The sequence below is a fragment of the Raphanus sativus genome, chromosome 4 (assembly GCF_000801105.2).
Source record: "Raphanus sativus cultivar WK10039 chromosome 4, ASM80110v3, whole genome shotgun sequence".
In the NCBI taxonomy this organism is placed as follows: Eukaryota; Viridiplantae; Streptophyta; class Magnoliopsida; order Brassicales; family Brassicaceae; genus Raphanus; species Raphanus sativus.
This window is the reverse complement of record NC_079514.1, coordinates 39,205,456-39,226,358: the sequence shown is the minus strand read 5'-3', so window position 1 is coordinate 39,226,358 and position 20,903 is coordinate 39,205,456. Positions and strand designations below refer to the sequence as shown.

The 20,903-nt window shown below is 33.4% G+C and overlaps 2 protein-coding genes and 1 pseudogene across 2 annotated transcripts; 2 read left to right on the top strand and 1 right to left on the bottom strand.

The window, feature by feature from the left end:
* Positions 1-5,071: 5,071 nt before the first annotated feature.
* LOC108833358 (uncharacterized) lies at positions 5,072-6,918 on the bottom strand. The gene is made up of 10 exons (XM_057009685.1): positions 6,791-6,918; positions 6,553-6,610; positions 6,430-6,464; positions 6,247-6,352; positions 6,146-6,172; positions 5,920-6,047; positions 5,774-5,822; positions 5,636-5,691; positions 5,416-5,539; positions 5,072-5,290 (listed from the first exon to the last, which is right to left on the bottom strand). Exons 1-10 carry the CDS (start codon positions 6,871-6,873, stop codon positions 5,249-5,251), a joined length of 708 nt encoding a protein of 235 aa, XP_056865665.1. The 5' UTR covers positions 6,874-6,918; the 3' UTR covers positions 5,072-5,248.
* Positions 6,919-6,999: 81 nt separating this feature from the next.
* LOC130511880 (uncharacterized) lies at positions 7,000-7,590 on the top strand. Its single transcript, XM_057009686.1, has 2 exons — positions 7,000-7,240; positions 7,340-7,590. The coding sequence occupies exons 1-2, from the start codon at positions 7,104-7,106 to the stop codon at positions 7,527-7,529; spliced, it is 327 nt and encodes a 108-aa protein (XP_056865666.1). The 5' UTR covers positions 7,000-7,103; the 3' UTR covers positions 7,530-7,590.
* Positions 7,591-14,264: 6,674 nt separating this feature from the next.
* On the top strand, positions 14,265-14,963 carry LOC130511541 (uncharacterized; annotated as a pseudogene).
* Positions 14,964-20,903: the final 5,940 nt, after the last annotated feature.

The following is a 20,903-nucleotide window of genomic DNA, read 5'->3' as shown; positions in this document are numbered from 1 at the left end:
AGAAAATCACTACAAACACTTGCAAATCTCCTGTTATTCAATCAATCATTTACAAAACTTATATCAAATCCACTGTTATTGAAAGATAAACATTATTTTGAAAGAAAAAGTTAAGAATGTGATTTTGGAATACTTTGTATTCATTCTAGTTAAAAATTGTCGCTCTGAAACTCCTACCTCTACATGTGTTATTTGGAGAGACTTCAAAATAAAAATAAAAAGACATATATCTAGGGATGAATAAGAAATACAAAAGACAACTGACGGCTACTTTGTATCTATGTAACCCTCGAGACGACAGTTCAAAGTATGACTTGCAGGCTTGCAGCTCTGTCTCTCTGCTCCATTGGCAGATACAAAAAAAATTCAAACCTCTGAACACTTCATCAATATGGAGATCGGCTCAACCCCCATAAAGCTTCTTCCTTTATTAGTTAACCCATACCTCTATCAATAACTTGATAGCACTCGATAAAAGGATCTGTTGAATAATGCCTATTTGTTCTCAAACCACAAAACATAAAAGTGGGAAAAAAAGTAACAAGTCAAGCTGTTATTTTGGTAAGATAAAAGTCTTTGTTAGTCTTTAAGTTGCTTGTTGCAGTAGTCTAAGTGAAAGTCAAAAAGTGTGGGCTACATATGGAGAGTACTCCTGAGTCCTAAGTCTAAGTTAATAATAAGGCTATATGGAGAACGATCGAGAGTGTTCTGTTCTCTGTATAAATATGTAATGGCCAGTGTTGTGTAATGTAAGAGTGAAAAAATCAGTTTCTCCACCACTTCACTCTAAGCTTTCAAAAGTCCAAAAATGTTTTCTCTTTTCTTGAACAAGAACACAAAACAGAGTAAATAGAGAGAGAGAGAGATAAAGATGGCCTGCAATTTCCTGCAGTTCACAACAGGTTCTCATACTTTCTGTCATGTTTGATTTGAAGGGTTGTGAAATTTCTCAGAAGAGGAATTTGATAGCGAAGTCTGTTACATGATGGAGAATAAAGCCACTCAGCTTGTTTTTGTTTAGGCTCTCAAGAACTACGTCATGAGCTTCTGCTTGAGCAGATGAGGAAACCAGATTCTTATTTGGGAATCACTGCTGAGAGTGTGAAGATGCTGAACGTGCATGTTCAGAAAGATTCATAAGGTTCTTATGTTGAGGATGAATGAAGACCAAAGGAATCGAATTGTTCTGTGATTCATGGTATAACATCTGAGATAAAATTGGAGAGATAGGAACTTGGACCCCTTTTCTTAGTAGATGAATCTCCATCTCATGTTCCATCAAGAGCTCTTCACCATGTGAAGGTAAAAAGAGACTGTAAGCGATCCAAAACTGCAGTGGAGAAGTAGATAAACAACTTATGTGCTGGAAGTGGTATGTTTGGTTATAAACCATCAATGCTTATGGAGACTTGATGGAAAAGTAGTTGAAGTAAGCGTAAGACTCGAGCCATACATGAAACCTTTTTCAGATTCCGGGAAATTTCAAAGGAATGATCAGCTTAGAGATGATCAGCTTAGAGATGATCAGACACAACAACATATTTGGTTGGGTGCAACTAAGAGAATTGCGGCTTGCCTCATCTCTGAGATTCAAGTCACAGAGGAAAATGGTAACAAAGAATGGGTGTTTCAAAGTAAAAAGTACAATGTGATAGATTCTGAGTTGGTGAATTCTCTTAGGTGCTTTGGTTATACCACTAATCTCTCAGCTGGAGTTTGTAACGAGTTCAAGCCCTACGTGTTATGGAGTATGGAGTATGGAGTAGTAATGGCTAAACATGTTCAGTGGGATCGAGGCCAAGCAATGTTTAATGAGAACACTAAACATGGTTAACATGTTTGGGTTATGAAAGAATACCTTCCGAAGGTTGAGTTGTTCACTTCCATTGTATCAGACATCAACAAAAGGCTGAATTTTGTTCACACAAAAGAAGTGTTTTGGAGAACTTCTGCGATAGCTTCTCGGGGGACGCAATACATGAAACGACCGGTGATGAAGAAGATCTCAGTTGCAGAGGAGTCAAAGTGTCATGAGGATTTTGAAGTTAGTTGTTTAGGATTTTAAGCTTTTACAAGTAACTTAAAATCTTGCAATATGAGTCATGTGATATATATGAGTTACGAGTTTACTTACATGATATATGTTGCAAAAATAATGCATTGATAGTAAGACTAGTAAGCAAATCACCAAAATAACTCTGAAATTTTTAGAAAATTGTTTATCAAATCACCTATCGATTTTGTTTTTATTTTAAAACTTTAACTAAAATCACTCAAATAACTTCAAAATTTACCTAAATCCCACCAAAATTAAAACACTCCACAACTCCTTAAAATCCACAGTCCAATACACCCCCCTAACTCCATTAGAAGGTACTTCAAGAAGTCCAAGAGCATTTCTTCCAATGGTAAATTTCTCATATTGAGGTTGTAGATCTTAAAATATAAGATTTTAATTTAGTGTAATTACTGAATTAAAATGTTTTCACGGGTTTTCATTTGAGAACTCTTTCTTAGTTTTTTTCCTATTTTTGATTATTTTTTGTATAAAATGTGAAAATATTTATTAGCTTAGTAAGTAAATACAAACTATATCAAAAATATGTCAACCACTCTCCACATCTACATCAATTTATATGCCCAAATCAACCATTCATAACTTCTTCATCCACAATTTATCTATCCACAATTATCCTTCCACATCTCATCAACCCATTTCATTTCTCAAACTCATATTATCCACTATATATTGTCCATGACATAATTTTTACATTCTAATTGATTCTTAAATTATTAATTTACGTTTATAAAATCTGAAAAGATATATCTATAACTGATCCGTCTACAAATCATCCATCTATAATTCATCCACTTAGAATTCGTTTAGCTGCCACTACTTCTTTGTCCACAAATCACTTTACCATTCACTCTCTATTCACGCATCATTTTTCCATAAAATTTTATTTATTAGTTATTGAAATATATCAAAATGGATGTCAAATGTAGAAGAAAAAAGTTACACTTGATTGCACCAAACCATATTTATTTACACATTCAAAATTTGAGAGTTTGGCACTACAAAATGGTCTCTTGATCTCGGCTAACTGGAAGCTTAAGAACATGAAAATTTTACATTCTCGCATACTTTTAACTTGTCTATTTAAACCTAGAGATACTTTGAGCATATGAGATACTTTCTGCTTGTAAATTGTCTAAAAACCCCCTCAACTTAAACAAACTACAAATATGTCGTTTGGTTACATTGAGTCTCTCTCTCGTGTTCTCTTGTTTCATGTTCACTAACATCGTCTTTCACTTTCCTTCTGCATCTAGAATTTTTTTTTTTTTCATGGCTATTGATTACTAGCCTTACCATTGCCTCCAACACATTTTAACAGTTAGTATTGATCAATTATCTTTCTATATCTCTCTCTTCTACTAAAATTGTTGTTTATGTTGATCAACAAATTCAATTATCGGATTCACGAACAAGTTTAGAACCTTTGCATCTCCATTATCTCTGTCTTTTTTATATCATCCTAGACTTGTTTATGATCTAGTAGTTCTCAGTGTTGTTAACTATGGGTTCGGTAGATCCACTGTTGTTGATGTCTGCAAAGCTCCAATCCTCTCGGGTCGTTCACTAGCAACGCATCACTTGAGGTTCTCAGACAAACTGTCGCCATTAATGTAAAGAAAACGAGGATTCAAGAAGTGAAACTGCAACTGCTAGAAAGCATCAAAAAAAATAATTTAGGAGTGTTACATGCAGAAAGCATCAAAACAAAAAATATTAAGGTAAATTTAACTGTCATCAAAGAGAACAGAGGTTTAGCAGCATTAGTTTTAATTTGATGGAAAATGTATAATCAGTGGCGGACCAAGGAAATTTTTTAATCTGGGTCATAGCTTTATGAATTATTTGAAAGTTTCAGAATCATTCTGCTCAAGCTAACCATGATGTTTTCAGAACTTTTCAACATAAGGATGAGGAATACTACTTGACAGAAGCAGAAGCTGCCATTTTTCTGCCTTGTTTAGCGGAGAATGCTAGCCATCTGATATTCATCTGTTTTCCATTGGTGTTGGCCAGTTTATTAATTATAATCCATTTCCTTTTCTCTTGTCGTTTAGAAAAAAAAAGAGAAAGGGTGCTCCATTGTCTTTATATTTAAGTCTGTCCTTGGTGCATTTGGGGCACAACATTGAAAAAGTTAGAGAAAAAATGCGTGAACTGATGAAGCAGATTATCCAGGCATATTCTGTAGCAAAGACGTATCCCTATATTTTGGAAGGTTTACATTCCAAAAACAACCTTACAAGGATAGAGTGTACTTATCTCATCGGATATCTACTGGAGACTTGTGGAACAAAGGTAGTAGCGAGACTTGAAATATTATTTGGCATCTCTCTTCTGTTTGAATTCTAATTTGTCTTCGTAGGCAGGTAAGTGGACTACTGAAGTACTTGAATATGGTTTGCAAGATTGACGGCAGAAAGAGATGGTGAACTCAGTAAAGCTGCTTTGAGTACGGACTATAAGATTCTTGGCAGGGAATAAAATTTGAGCTTTTAAGAAGTTAAAAAGTGTGTACATTTCAAAATATGCCATGTCTTACTGTGATTAGTGCTCAGTTTACATATTCTCATACTCTGCTCTTTTGGCTCGTAATATCTTTCATAAAATCTGGAAGAAAATCATGATTCTGACAAGAATGTTGGTCTTGGGTGGGGTTTACATGCCCTCGAGGGAATAACTTCTTTTGCTCTCTTTTCTCACTGTGTGGCTTGTTATTGTAGGTGATGATATCTGGCGATATGCTGGGATAATCTGCTTCATCAGAGGCCCCCACACCCAAACCCAAAACCAAGAGGTAGAAGAAGCCTTAAAAAGCTTTTAGAGCCTATAGTGGTGAGAAATTGTGCGTCAGCGTGTGGGGGAGATATTCTTTTATGAGACGTAGATGATACTTGTTTACAGTTTATTTTCATTTTGATTAACGACTCAAATGAAAACAGGGGTCTAACATGGAATTTAGACAGAATATAGCAAAACCATATCGAGTCAGTCTTTAGCTTAACCATATATATATAACCAGAGAGAGACAAAACACAAAGTCAGGAAAACAATAAAATTATCTTTCAAGTAGATAGTCTCACAAAGACTCTTTTTATTTTAAAAAAAAAAGAGAAAAAACGATTCCATCTCACTCTCTCTTAATGTCACCGAGCCAAAGAACCTGCCCACCTATAAAGTCACCATCATATCTGTCCCCGGGGAGATTGGCTCCTTGGTGAAAAAGAAGAAAAAAAATTTGTCATTTGTCAGGAGAAGAAGGAGAGATAGTTTCCCTTTAAGCAATTCAAGAATAGAAAAAAAAAACAGAGTGGAGTTGATAAAATAATATATGTTACCTTGTTGACCAGCCATGCACGTTCTATCTTCCTCGTGGCATTCATCAAACCTTGCAGTACCTCAGCTTTAAACACCAACGCTTCAAAGTAACCCATACCGTCGAGCTCTTTACCAATCATTCTCCTGCAATGAGCACCAAAACCCCAACAACAATTGAATAAGAGAGACACAGCAGAAACACTTTATTAAAAAAAAAAAAAAAAAAAAATTCTCACATACTGGTTTAAAAGACGTAGTCTCTCTTTCTCGATCTTCAAAGAGTCGATGTCTAACATCTGCAAGAACAGACAAAAGACAAATTAATGTGAGGCGACAGAGGGACATTGAGGTGAGACTATATTGGGGGCATATACTCACCAGTCTTTCAGGGTTGTAGCTATACTGCTGTTGGCTTTTTTGAGGAGGGCTGTATCCAGAAGAATAAGAAGAAGATTTCATGTTCTTAAAGCAAAATAAAATTAAAAAAGAAAAACAAATGAGCATAGCCTAAGTAGGCTACTTACCTGAGGCGGAGTTCTCTAGCCTTGTTCCTTAATTCTCTTCTTCTCTTAGCCTGAAGAGATTGGTAGGCCAGGTCATCTTTCTCTTTTTGGTTAAGCCAATCCCATCCCATAACATCGCACTCAACAACCTGAAATAATGGAGGGGGTGTGTTCAAAGTCGATATATTACACACAAAAAAAAAAAAAAGAGTTAAAACTTTGAAATCAAGATCCATGAGATCTTTACCTGCTTGACTGATAACTCCTCGAATGCCTGAAACAAAAGGAAGGAAGGGAGGAATCAAACCAAGATGATGATTGGGGGAAGGGGAAAAAAAAAAACCAAACCTTATCCGTGTGTTCTTCCAGATTGGGGATGCCCTCGTTTAACATACTTTTAAGCGAAGCCAGCTCGGTGTAGCTCAGATCGTCTAGACCCACACCATTCAGTTTCCTGGAAAAATAATAATGGTTTCAGTAAGTTCACCGCAAGAAGAAAAAAAAAAATATAGTAAGGGAAAGAAATAGTACTCGTTTGAAATCTGTAACAACTTGATCTCCTCCTGCTGCAAGAACACACAAAGACACAGATTGTAAGAATAAGAACAAAAGTTGTGTGTTTTGTTCTTTCTCATCGATCGAGGAGTGTCGTACCAAATCTTGGATAACTTGTATATACTGGAGCCTTTGTTTTACAGAGCTGCGTGTGGTTCTGTAAAAGAACAAACAAGTCAGGTGAGAGGCAAAATCAACAACGAAAGAAACAAAACCCTAAGCTAGTCAGATTCTAGGATCCAAACCCAGCGCAACAGATAACTAATTAAATTCAATTGCTCTGCCTAAGAACCAAATCAAGAACAACGAAATCAAACCCTAGAGATAGAGAGATCACCTCCTCGAGTAATAAGACATCTCTCTCTCCCTCTCGAACTCGACCTCTCGCTTCCGCTTCCGTTTCCCAATTCTCTTTTGCATAATGACCTAATTTTAGACTACTATCATAATGGGCCCATTAAACAGGCCCAATTTCTTAAGGCCCTCGAGCTTGAGAGCATTAACCGTCTCTCTCTCTCTCTCTCCCTCTCTCCCCTGTCTAAATTTACATAATAATCTCAACGCAAATACTCACAGCGACTAGTTTCTAAAGCAAAGCAAAGACCACTCTTTTCTTCTTCCCCATTTCTGTCTCTCGCCCTCTCTCAAACATGAACAACGCAGCTTTTGGTCAGTACACTCGTTTCATTACGGCTCATGTTCAACACTTGGCAGACGATCTCGGTGCAGAAACGGCTGTGATCTGCTACCGCCAGAATGGGGTGCCTTTTACGTATGGTCGACCAAGGTAACCTCACCTGACTCACTTTTTTTTTATCAAAGTTTCCATCTTTCATCTGATTTCACTTAATTTCTTATCAAAGTTTACATCTTTTTTGTTTTCCAGTTTTGTTGAGGTCATGAACCGATTTGTTAACCATCAAGCTGAAGCTGAGGCTACAATTGTCTCTCTCCACAGAGCTATTGCTTTGGTCCAGCTTGAAGGTGTCAATCAAGTGCAGAGGACTGTTCTACTCCACCGTTTGGATGTCCTCATCAATGAAGCTATTGAGAGGCTTACGACTGATGAAGCTTGAGAGGTTTCTCTTTTTTTTTTTTTTTTTTTTTTTAATAAAGTACCTATTATTAGTAAACTGCTGTTTTATTGAGACTAGTATGTTGTTTATGATTTGAGATTACTATGTTTATGAAAGGGTTAAACTTTCTTTAGAAAGCAAATCATTAGCAACAAATTAACTACTCAGAAAGCCACTAAAACTTGTGATCGGTTTCAGCTTTGTCTTTTGCACAAGGACAAAAACTTTAATTAGTCTATCAGGATCAAAATCCTACTAGAAACCCAATTAATCAGTCAAATTTAGAGAAAATCGCTTTCATTGTGTTTACAGCACCGAATAGCCACTGGGAGGTTTTATCTAGGATTCATTAATACTTGTAGTGGGAGCCTAAGTGGGCAGCTTGGTTCGATTTCCTTTAATTTGTATATGATGTTTAGTGGGTGCTATAGCTACATGCTACTGATTAAAATCAACTTCAGGAAGGCCTCTAACCACTAAGACGCGGAGTTATTTTTTGGTTGCATCACCCGTATTTAAACTATATAACTAACATATTAAAATAAATTCACGATTAATCTAAATGGAAGTTCTCACGACAAATTGAATTTCTTCCTCAGATTCCTACAAAATGGTCAAAACCTCCATGTCTAATGACCAACCATAAACAAAAACAATTCTCTGCAGTTGACTTAAATAATCAGATATACAGATCTCATTTTCACACCAAGCCGGTGTCGTGGCTCTTCCGAAAATGAACGAGCCACTACTGGTGCAGGCCATGCGCGCGGCTGCCCACCCTCATGCTCTCACCAATTCTATATATTTCTCCCTTTCTCAACTTTCTTATGATATTCTCTTTCTCAATAAACCTATGGTTTTCAAGTAAATTTTGATTTTATAATGCTGAATTTTTTTTTTTAACATTACTTTGTTGCAGAAGAATATCTAACTATATATCACTAACTACAACTTAATTAAAAATGTAATTGAACAGTTACGTTTTGTTTTTAAAAGTGTAATGAGATTTTTATTATTTTTAGTTCGAATGTAAAGTACTAAAACAACATGCACTCTCATATAACGTGGAGAACAAATTCAGTTTCAAGTTATTGTGATAAAACGCAGACGTGGGATATGTGTCCTTTGTCAAGACAAGAGTCTCTAAGATTGTCTCCAAGATGACCGGTGAGCTCTCTACATACACATTACCACCAAATATGTGTGCTCATGACTAATTATTGTTTATATTAAACCCCACAAGCAACTTTCTATTAAAACGTCATATTATATTGAAGACAGAAAATTGTTTAAAATTATATAATTTATGAATAAATTTATTTGAGTTTTTTTATTCATCTCATGTAACTTTTTCTTTTTTTTTTAGACATGCGCTTTTTATCTGACCCTAAAAAAATACTTAGAAACCAACACAAAATACATGTTTTGATCTGGGATGGAGGCAAAGTACCTATTGGATTTTTTTGGACCCACGGGTATCTGTTCAAGTTCGGGTATCCCAAGTACCCGAAATACTTTTCTGTGTGTTATGTATATTTGGGTGTTTTAGATATGTTTTCAGTATTACAAATATTTTTTAAGTTCCAGTTTCACGTTTTCGGTTATAGTTTTGGGTTTAAGATAAAATTTCAAATTTTTAAAAATAAATTTTGGGTACTCAGATAAAACTTTGGATATTTTTGGTTCATTGGGTAAAATATCGAGTAAAATTTTAGGTTTGAGTATCTGAATATTTGCAGGTATTCATTTGATTTTTGGGGGTTTTCGTGTTTCAGCTTAATTTAGATATTTTGTCCTAAATACAAAGTCAATCCGACGCGTTATATAGAAATTTACATATATTTTACAGATATTTGAATTATTGACTTGAACTGGATCCAAAAAGAATTGATTTGAACTCAAACCAATTTTTTAAAACACCTAAGTCAGGTTCAAATGTCTAGGACCCGAAGAAAATAGATTCCAAAGGAACCATTTATACCTGACCCGAAGACCCGAATGCCCAAACCTAGTTCTCTCGTTATATTTTGTGTGGTTTTAATAGGAGTTACATTTGTTGATTTAGTGAAACTTATGATTTACTTGAGAGATTTTTGGTTAATTTAATAGTTTGTAGAATTATTTTCTTTTTGTTGAAAAAAATCAAAAAAAGATTTGTAGGGTTTTAATAATTTTTAAACTTATCTTAATAACAAATTGCTATTATAAATAATTTTATAAAATAATTAAACGTAGTATATATAATTTTTATTTAACAGATGGTTTACTAAAGTGTTTATCAAATTTTTATTGTAAATATTTAGACTTATATAATGTAAAATGGCATGGTATAAATATTCTATGATATATGCTAACTCGTTTTTATAATTAATGTCTAAATATTTTAAGTATATATTGAGCATAATATATGGTGTACTCAAATGAGGAGTAATAATAGAAATCATTTAAAATATTCGAAATTGTATGGTTAGAGTAATTAATGGTAGGATAAAATAATAATAAATAGTTATATATGGATTTAAAAAATAGAGTAGATTTTTAAAATGATTCTCTTTTAATAGTATAGATAATTAGTAACTATGGTTCATGTTATATATATATATATATATATATATATATATCTTTTATATATATTATCTAGATTTCTCTCTAAAAAATATGTAATTGGTGGACAACACTAAAGTTTCTGTAAAGTTGATAATAAGTATTGCTTATGGTTCATCGTATATATCATCCAGGTAGAATGTAAAAGGGATAACTTATAACCAATCAACAATAGTAGAGTTTTATAAACATAGAACATATGTATTACTAATGTTAAGAAAATGTATTACTAATGTTTCACGGTCAAATACGTAGGAAATGTGTTACACTATACTAATCAATCATTATATAGTGGGACAAAGTAATCAGTATCATTGCAGTGTGATTTTATGTATCACCCACATAATTCACATGGTCAATATATATATACTAGATGATTACCCGCACCTTGTGCGGATTAATTTTATTTTAGTGTTATTTTGTAGTTTAAATGTAAATTATTAAATTTGATACAAATTTTGAGTAAATTATTTAATTTCAGTATTTGTATTGACCATTATGCATTAAATTCTATTCCTTTTTTATCTTTGCATTTATAAGTGTATATTTTGGATACAAAATTTATCACTACTAACAACCAATTTATGATTAGGAGAAATTTGAATTTGAAATTAAACACTTATTATAGCTGTAAATGAAACAGATCTCACCATCAATAAAATATTAGAAACAATCACGGCTAAAAAAAACATCAACAAAAATAACAATGACTAATAAGCTTATATATATTATTAACAAATTAGATTTAAGAAACTGTGAGATACAAAAAAAAACCAATAACTTATAGAACATACATCTTTATTTGTTTAGATTATACTTAAATTATTTTATATTATTCAATATTTTATCCTTGTTTTATGTTTCTTTATATTTTTACTAAGTTTCCTATTTCTTTTATAGATTATTTGTATAAGATTTAATATTTTGGTTTTAGTATATTGTTGTGATAATGTTTTGTGATTTTCAAGATCAAAAAATAATTTAATGTTCGGCAACTACAAATGAAATTTTGATTTATTTTAGTTAGGAATGTGTTTTACCCACCCATGCGGACATAATCTTTTTATCAATACTTATTAATGTATGTCTTATTAATCTAAAAACCAGCATAATAAGTTATTCTTTATGTTTTCAAATGATTAAATCGAACATCAAAGTATTTATATATGTCAAATATTTTTTATAAAAATATATACTTATTATTGTGTTATTTTTTAAAAACACTCATATCTTAGAAATAGTTTAGAAAATATCTTTGTATACATGTATTTTCTTGACTAAAAGTTAATTATAATATTTTTGCATCTTAATTTTTTAACCTTTATAATAAAAAATTATTTTTAGATAGCAACACAATATATATAAGAATTATCTATTTTAATTTTTTTTGATAATTTTATTTTATTATTTTAGAATCAATTATTTAATATTTAATATTTAATATAATTTTATATGTTAAATAAAATTTGTTTTTAATTATATATAAAATTCATTACAGTTATTGTTTAAATTAAAAAAATAGCGAATCAGTTAGAAACTAATAATAAATCAATAACCTAGCTAAAGTCAAAACCTAAAAATATATGAAAATAAGGAAAATTAAATAAATTTTAATATAACATATAATTTAATATTATTAAAACTAAATTCGTTTTTAATATTTATAAGATTTATTAAGGGTATTTTAAAATTAATAAATTAGTGATTTAGCTAAAAATAAGTAATAAATCAATGATTTTGCTAAAACCTAATAAAACATGACAAATATGCAAAATCACCTAAAATTATGGAGAACATGACAAATCAGCAAAATCACTTCATAAATAATAGTATAGATATATATATATATATATATATATATATATATATATATATATTTTGGGTTAACCTAGGTAAATGTCCTTAAATCTTAAGCATCTTGCTTTACAGTACTTTCAAATTTTATTTCTAATTAATCAGTAGAGAACAAAATTTATTTGACTGCTAACTACATATGTAAGTGGAAATCGCAGAGTCTACTATGATGTTCACCTTCTTTGTTGTTAGGGTAATATATACGAGCTTGATCCGGTTTACGGAATCTTTGTTTTGCCCACGGAGATAGCTTCCGACGTCAAGTAGACAGACTGGTGTGATGTCAAGTCTGCAGATAGAACCTGAATCCCAAAATCAACTTTTGAATTCTACAATGAATGCTGAAAGGGTTTTATTTGCTACTGTTCCTGGGGCTGGTGGATTTGATGCCATATTTTGAAATTACTTTAGTGGATTCTGGAAGCAAACTGGTACATGCATGGAGTTCACACAATGTTCTGGCCTTGTTGGTGAAAGAGGATCCACACGGCGTTTGCTTAGAAAGTGGTTATCCACGCACCTCAGGTAGAACTTCAGCTGTTTCATCAATTCATATTAAGTAAGCAACATTATTTGGCAGTGACCAATGAATTAGGCTCATCACCAAGGCTAGTTGAGTATACTACTTTTCATATTGAGTAAGCAACATTGTTAGGCAGTATCCAATTCGATTATGTTTCGGTTTCTACAACCGAACAAGTACTCTCTCCGTTTTATTTTAAGTGTCATTGTGGATTTTAAAGTTTGTTTTATTATTAAATATAGATTTATATTTGATAATTTTTATTTTTATTCTTATTTTTATCTTATTAATTAAAAATCAAATAGAATAATGTATATGTTAAAAGCATAGTAAAAATATTAATGTTTTTTAATATGTGTGAAAAAAAAAATTGAAACGGATTGGGTATAAACTAGAGCTCTTTATGACCTTGTCAATTAAAGAGTCTAGCATGAAAAAGCTCTTGCAGAATTTTAATTGACTTTTTCCATATGGTAGTTGCATAATTGTCAATCACATTCATGTCTTTTATTTTCTTTTTGACAACTTCACATTCATGTCTTTTATGTGACAGTTTTTTTAATATATAGATGTCGGTCTACACAATATATATTCATTAAAAATAAAGTCAAAGTCCAATTAAGAAAAAAAATGAATAGTCAAATAGGATACTTAAACCAATTTAGCGTGGATAACGAACTCAAATCATATGAATCAAAACTAAAACACATGTTTTATTCTTTTTTTTTTGACTTAACACATGTTTTATTCATACAAAGTGAAATTGTAAAAATGACAAAAAAAAAAAAAGAGTGAAATTGTAATTTTTTCTCAATTTCTTAATCTAGATATTTTTATCTATTTTAACTGTTCAATGTCAAGATGGTCCAACCCGGTTTCACCTATATTGAAATATTGGGATATGGTTTAAATCTAGTAAGTTAAATATATGAAAATAATAATAAGTTAAAGAATGTTATAGTCCAACTATAGTTTTTTGTAAGTAGATTTAGTGTTTCTATTTTAATAGTATAGATTAAAATTTATTTGGTTAACTATTAAACTAAAGGCAAAAAATAATTTGGAAAACGATCATAAATTTTTAGCCGAGTTTTGATAATAAAAATTTTAAATATTAATATTAATTTTTTAAAAATGATGATATGTATATTTTAACAAATTGAATGTGTTTGTAGATAAAATTATATAATTAGAAACTAATCAAAATATAATCTGTAGTAATTACATCTATAGACTACCAAACTGTTTAAATGTGTTTAGATACAATTTTTGTGTAGATGAAACTTGTGTCATCATCATGTACATTCTAGTAGATAGTATAAGATTTGGTTTTAGTTACATTTATAGACTACTGAACTGTTGGCACTATCTCATAATAATAGAAACATTAATATTATGTTTCTTATACATTCTTATTTTCTTATAAACTAAAAGCTAATCATCTATAATCCGTACGAATTGAATCATAAACGGTAAAAGTTCTATGTTAATATATATTTATGAACAAATATCTATGTTATATTTTGTCGGTTTAATCACCTCATTGTAACAATAATCCCTTTGTGTCTCTTTGGTATAATTTCCAGATATTATTCTCGTCTCTTTTAATCTCCGTGAGCTAGAAATATTCCTTAAAAGACTTTTATTTTCTTTTTATTTTTTTGCTAAATGGTAAATGTCATACTATGAATGATGATTTGGTTACAAGAAACTTGCAGCCACAGCCTGCTTTGACCTAGGTGCTGCTCGTTTGCTCATTCACGACCAAGAGGTATGTTCAACACTTTTCTGACAAATGCTCTTTAAAACACTTTTCAAACCCCGCCCCTCAAACCATAAGCCAAACCCTCTCTTTCTCATATGCAAACACACGACGAGATGGAGGTATGTTCAACAGTCACGACCAAGAAGCTCTCAACTCTCAAGCCTTGCGAAACTAATCCTCTTAACCATCCAGAAGGTCCCAGACGCCTCACGTCACAAACTCCTCGCTACTCTCGACCCACACGGCCACCACTCGCAAAACATGGCAAGACCCTTACGAAAGTCTCTGAACGACGCTGTATCAACTTCCCACTCCCGCATCACGTGCCGTCCCTCTGACCACGACTATGAGCGATCCTCCTTCATCTCGCCAGTCTCCATCCAGCTTAACTACGAGTTCAGCTGCAGCAGCACCCCAACCGAGACGTTCCTACGCCTCAACCACCACCGGCTGCCACCACGTCAGTAACGGACGACGCAAAACCGCTTATCAAGAAACGCCAACGCCACGCGTATATCAACTGCAAGGCGCTCCCCAGGTTCTGACACGTGGCAGCGGCCGTGTTTCCTGACGTAGCTAGCAGCACGGGAACCATGGATAGCTGCCACGTAGATAGAGCCGCGGAGTTATACAGAGGCTTCATAGACAGCTGAGGTTGCAGATATGGATGATGGCTCAGGGGGTTTAGAACATTTGATTTATCAGCGTCACTTTCATTACACCAAATCCTTTATATTGTATCAGTTAAAAAACAAAATATATAATAGGTAAACAAAATATATAATAGGTAACTTTCGTAATTAGTTTTACGTTTTTCTTTCCTTTTTTTTTTTGAAAGTAATTCATTTTTTGCTATGCTTTCAGTTAAACATTATTTTATTTGATTTTGTTAATTAATAAGAATGAAAATGAAAATATCTTCTTCTTTTTTTTTGCTAAAATTTGAATACAATTTTTACCTTAAGATTAAAATTGAAAACCATCTTGTCTTTCTTTTTTCTTTTGTTTAATCCATGATCGTCTTTAGGATCTGCTTGGATGAAATGGTAGGAAAATCAATCTTCGTGATAGCTCTTTGTGTATATAGTGGCGCATGTATACACAAATAAATATCTTTACCTATGTTCATGAAATATTTAAACTATGATCATATATGACCTAATATGACTGTCAACGTTATTACATAAATGACTTGCATCTAATGACTGTTAACGTTAAAAGTTACTAACAACGTTCCAATCACTGTCTTAAAACATGAGATGATTTGTTACTGATCAATTGACGTTTTTTGGGGCGATCTAACACATACCGACATACGTACGCTATAGAGATAAGGAGTACCTTAGCGATAAAGATTAAAGATACCTATTTATGTTGCAATTATCCTTAGTACTAATCTCCTAAGGGTTAGGATCTCCTGGTTGTATATAAACACTATCACGTACATGAATATACTGAACATTATACTTTCTATTTTATGTTATCAGAGCAGCAACAACAACATGTTTCTCAGAATTTCTCTGGAAATAGAGGACGCGGTGAACGATCCTCGAACTCAAATGGACGTGGTTGAAAAGATGATGGCTCGGGAGGTTTAGAACATTGATTTATCAGTTCATTTATCAGCATCACTTTCATTACACCAAATCCTGTATATCATCAAAATATATAATAGGTAAACAAAATATATAATATGTAACTTTCGTAATTAGTTTTACGTTTTTCATTCCTTTTTTCTGAAAATAATTCATATTTTTACTATGCTTTCAATTAATACATTATTTTATTTGATTTTGTTAATTAATAAGAAATCGGAAGTAAGAAGTAAGAAGAAATGAAGATAGAGCATTTCCATTTCCAATCAAACCATATCAGAAATATTGATCATCCTCTTTAATAATTTCGTCTCCTTTTCCTGCAAACACACACACACATGATAACTCAAAATCAAAGAAGATTGCAGCGTTGGATAAAAACAGTTATAAATATTATATCTTACAAGCATCTGATCAGATAAATGTTGAACCTTTGATAGAAGTGCAAAGTAATTAGTAGCGTAAATATACTTCTGAGATTTTTTTTTTTTTTTTGAAATTCTTTTTTTTCAAAAAAAAAAAATACTTCTGAGAAATAAAGAACGTGATTTTGGAGTTGGAAGTATCGAAATATATATTCTCATGCATTGACTGCTTCAACTCTCTGGAAAGATATTTATGATTTATATATATGCAACCTCAAACCATACTGTCGGTCAAATATTTTGATAATGCTTAACTAGGAGTTGTTTAATTAGTGTGTAAATGAATTTTCTTCATTTTATCGTTTTTTTGTCAATCCATTTTAACAGTTTTCATAAAGTTTTCAAGCAATCCGAGAAATCATGATGATATCTACTGAAGTAACAATCAAGTTACAACTGGACATATATTTTTTTTAAATCAACCTTGCAAGTAAATCTCATCCACCGGGTCTGAATCAAAGCCTCGAAGCTCAAAACAAGAAATATTAAATTTTAAGAAACAATGATTTATAAACGAAGATCAAGTTGGTTGCTCAAAAAAAAATCAAGTTGAGGATGATTTCACCCTTGATTCCACCCCCAATACTTATCATCATGTCACTGTATTACCATTATCTTTCTTAGTATACCATACAAAATTCTCATCAACACCAAAATTATCTCTAATTTCTCTCATCTATCTATTACTATAAAGAAAGGATGTTTCTCTCCTGGTGACACGTCAGCGTCCAGGTCAGAAATTCGGTTGTCCAGCATCTGACACGTGTCCAATTCTGTAGACGCACCGTATCAATTACTCCGTGTTATCGAGGGCTTCGTCTGCGTGTCTTGCGATTGGGCTTTGTGCGGTTGGGCGTGTTATTCGGCCCGGATACCTCTAACCCTAGAACGTCGGAAGGAAGAAACGAGATTCGTCATTCCCCTTCTCACGGTGGCGAGGCGGTGACGTTTACGCTGCTTCTTCCCACAGCCTAAAACGGTTTATGTTATCGTCTTAACTCCCATTGATTCCTCTCCCACGATCTGTTTTCAAAGCTTTTTGGATCTGAGAGTTCAGTATAAATATATGTTAAAATTCTTCTCCTCGAACAGATCTTCGTTTCCTTTTTTTTTGAACTCTGAAAATGTTGTACTTTTGTGTAATTCGTTTCTTTTTTATAATAGATTTTCCAGTTATTTTTACTCTTTGTGTAGTGTTTTAGCAGAAGATAAATCTTTAAAAGGTGGATTCAGTTCCATGCGTGGTAGTTGTATTTTTACTGTGTTGTTGATTAGTTTATTTTACTCTTGGCTGGTGCTGGGAAGACGCTCTCGGCGAAAGCTATTGCCGGGGAAGCTGGTGTGCCTTTCTTCTCCGTCTCCGGATCTGAGTTTATTGAGATGTTTGTCGGTGTTGGTGCCTCGAGGGTCCGTGATCTTTTTTTTTTCAGAAGGCCAAGGAGAACGCGCCTTGCATTGTCTTTGTAGATGAGATTGATGTTGTTGGTAGGCAAAGAGGAACATGAATTGGTGGAGGTAATGATGAAAGAGAGCAGACTTTGAATCAGCTGCTAACTGAGATGGATGGGTTTGAAGGTAACACTGGTATATTATCATTGGTGCTGCAACCAATAGAGCAGACATCTTGACTCTGCTTTTGCTGAGGCCGGGACGGTTTGACCGACAAGTACTATCTGATTCATGCAACATTGATATTATATTTTCTTTTAGTAAAAGCTGGTGCTAAGCTATGAGTTTGTGATGCAGGTAAGTGTTGACGTTCCAGACATCAAGGGGATAACAGATATTCTCAAGGTTCATGCTGGTATTAAGAAGTTTGAAAATGACGTCTCACTTGAAGTGATAGCAATGAGAACACCTGGATTTAGTGGAGCAGATATTGCTAATCTGTTGAATGAGGCTACCATATTGGCTGGACGACGTGCCAAGACAGTGATATCATCGAAAGAGATTGATGACTCCGTTGACACTTTTTTAATGTGTACGTAAGTTTGTAGTAATCAGTGATTAACACTTTTATGCTTGGACGCTTCACGGAAAGATGCTTGGGTCAACTAGAGTGGTTACTCTTCTAGCGTTCAATCCAAAATAAATGTCCAATGTGAAAAGTCACTGCAGATGGTCGTTTTATGAATGAATAAAGTCATCCATTAAACATAGAAATCCAGTATATATGTTAGCTCTTTAACTTGGGATTGATAGGAAAGATGCTTGGGTCAACTAGAGTGGTTTTTCTTCTAGCGTTATTCTTCTGCTACCTCTGAACCGATTTTAACTTACTGATCTCATCAGTTTCATTGCAGGAACAGCAGCCAATGTGTTATTGAACACTTTTAATCTTTTATGCTTCGACGAAGACATTGTTTTCTAAAAATACAAATTCTGATTTTTTGAGACTCTTGATTCTGTTTTGATTTTAAATTTAGTTAACAGAACTGTCTTCTCTTAGAGTTTTGCATTTCCGGTTCTGATGGAACCATCATAGTAAAACTTACACAAAAGCCCAATTATTGGTTACAAATACAGAGCCTCTAATATGTATTTACTATGTTTCAGTGGTTAAATATTTTCATGGAATATATCGTACTACTTTATTCACCCATAAAACAAAATAAATATATTCCAAATAAATCAACGCAACTGCTGCATGACATAACCTCATAAAATCTATAATCCAGTCAGCATAAATTATTCTAACATTATTAGTAACGCAAATAATTATTGTAAACGATATATTTTTTTTTCTAAAACATTCAATAAAACTATATTTTCCATATGTTTTTGTAGTCATTTTGATTATGTTATCAATATTTAAATTTCAACTACTAAATTTTAATCGGAAATATATCAGTTATCAGTTTATAATCAGTTTTAAAGTTCCAAATATAAAATATACGGAAAAAAAATTAAAACCCCTAAGATTATTTCTGACATTTTACTCTTACATTAAAATTATCAACTCATTGCCATGATACATCTTTTTCACCAAAAATGCATCGTTAATCAGTTTATATCAAATTAAAGCTATCCAACATGTTGATATCCAACATGTTGATAACTGTCCTAATAAGAATTTTCCCACCTCTATATTTTACTAATCTATATTTACAAATTCTTTCTTTCCTCGCAATTTTATTTATATTCATCCAATTCTAGAAAATTACAAAACGATGTAATACCACAACCAACTCTCAACTATAATTAGCGCATCAATTACTTAAAGGAAAATCATCTAATCTTCTAGATAGTATGGTTTATTTAGTCTTTACAAACAATAATGTCGACAAAATTTAACAGCAAATCTATATTTTAGAATAATAATAGATAAGTAGTACATGGTCTATGGATGGGTATGCATGGAACTATACAAAATCGGGCGTTTACTCGGTAAAATCAGGATACAATCAACTACAGAAGATAAAAATGAGGGCTACCGAAGATCAGACTTTACAACCAAGTATCACTGGTTTACAGAGCCACGTGTGGAGTATCCCAGCCCCCGGAAAGATGAAACACTTTATGTGGCAAGCTTTGACAGGATGCATTGCGACGACCGAGAGACTTGCCTATAGACACCTGAGCACCGATAGGAGCTGTCCTAGATGCGGTGACTCTGAGGAAACCATAAACCATCTGCTTTTTGAATGCCCCCCTGCCCTTCAGGTGTGGGCTTTATCGGACTATCCGTCCCTTCCGGGTTACTTCCCGAGTACCTCTGTTTACCAAAACATGAACCTCCTCTTTTCGAGGAAGAGAAACGTGGCCTATATGGAACCACTAATTGAGACTTTCCCATGGATCTTATGGTACATTTGGAAAGCTCGCAATGATAAAGTGTTCAATGGGAAGGATACTTCACCGGTTGACACCCTGCAGTTAGCTTCCATTGAAGCTGAATGCTGGCGAAAAGCGAATTTACCTGAAGATGGAGAGGAGGAGGAACCACAACCTGCCCTGCTGCAAAGCTCGACTCTCCCGGTAGAACCACAACGCCCGACCTGCCAAATCGATGCCTCATGGATTGATGATAGCATGGTTAGTGGTCTAGGGTGGATCTATAAGGATCAAATGGGAGTTGAGAGATTTGGACTACAAGGATGTCGAAAGAGCTTATCAGCCCTACACGCAGAGATGGAAGGACTCATTTGGGCTTTATCTTGTTTACGACAGCTACGGTGCACATCGATCCATATGGAGACAGATTGCTCCGATCTGGTGGATATGGTGGCCAACCCTACCGATTGGCCGGCTTTTGCCTCCAAACTAGCCTCGCTCCGCCTTCTACGAGCCGGTTTTTTGGAGTTTAGCATTGCCCGTATTCCCAGGATTAGTAATGTGCGTGCAGATTCTCTGGCCAAGGAAGCTAGGAATAGCGGTTCTCTGTTTTCCCACATAGATCAGACCCAGCCGGACAGAGCGTCTCTTCGGAACGACTCATGCCCGCCTACCACTTGATCTTAAAGATGGGCGCCGACAAAAAAAAAAAAAAAAAAGATTAAATATTATATCTAACTATTTAAATTATTTTCTAATTTACATCCCGCCCGTAGGGCGGGCCAATCCTATCCTAGTATATACATAATACAAAAGATAAATTAAGAGAACAAA

What these genes read in the sequence shown, in the direction of transcription:
- LOC130511880 (XM_057009686.1), top strand. Translation starts at nt 7,104, where the DNA reads ATGAACAACGCAGCTTTTGGTCAGTACACTCGTTTCATTACGGCTCAT. An exon ending in TTTACGTATGGTCGACCAAG is followed by an intron (nt 7,241 to 7,339) that starts GTAACCTCACCT and finishes TTTGTTTTCCAG; the next exon opens with TTTTGTTGAGGTCATGAACC.
- LOC108833358 (XM_057009685.1), bottom strand. Translation starts at nt 6,873, where the DNA reads ATGCAAAAGAGAATTGGGAAACGGAAGCGGAAGCGAGAGGTCGAGTTC. An exon ending in GCTAGAGAACTCCGCCTCAG is followed by an intron (nt 5,823 to 5,919) that starts GTAAGTAGCCTA and finishes TTCTGGATACAG; the next exon opens with CCCTCCTCAAAAAAGCCAAC. An exon ending in AGACTACGTCTTTTAAACCA is followed by an intron (nt 5,540 to 5,635) that starts GTATGTGAGAAT and finishes TGCTCATTGCAG; the next exon opens with GAGAATGATTGGTAAAGAGC.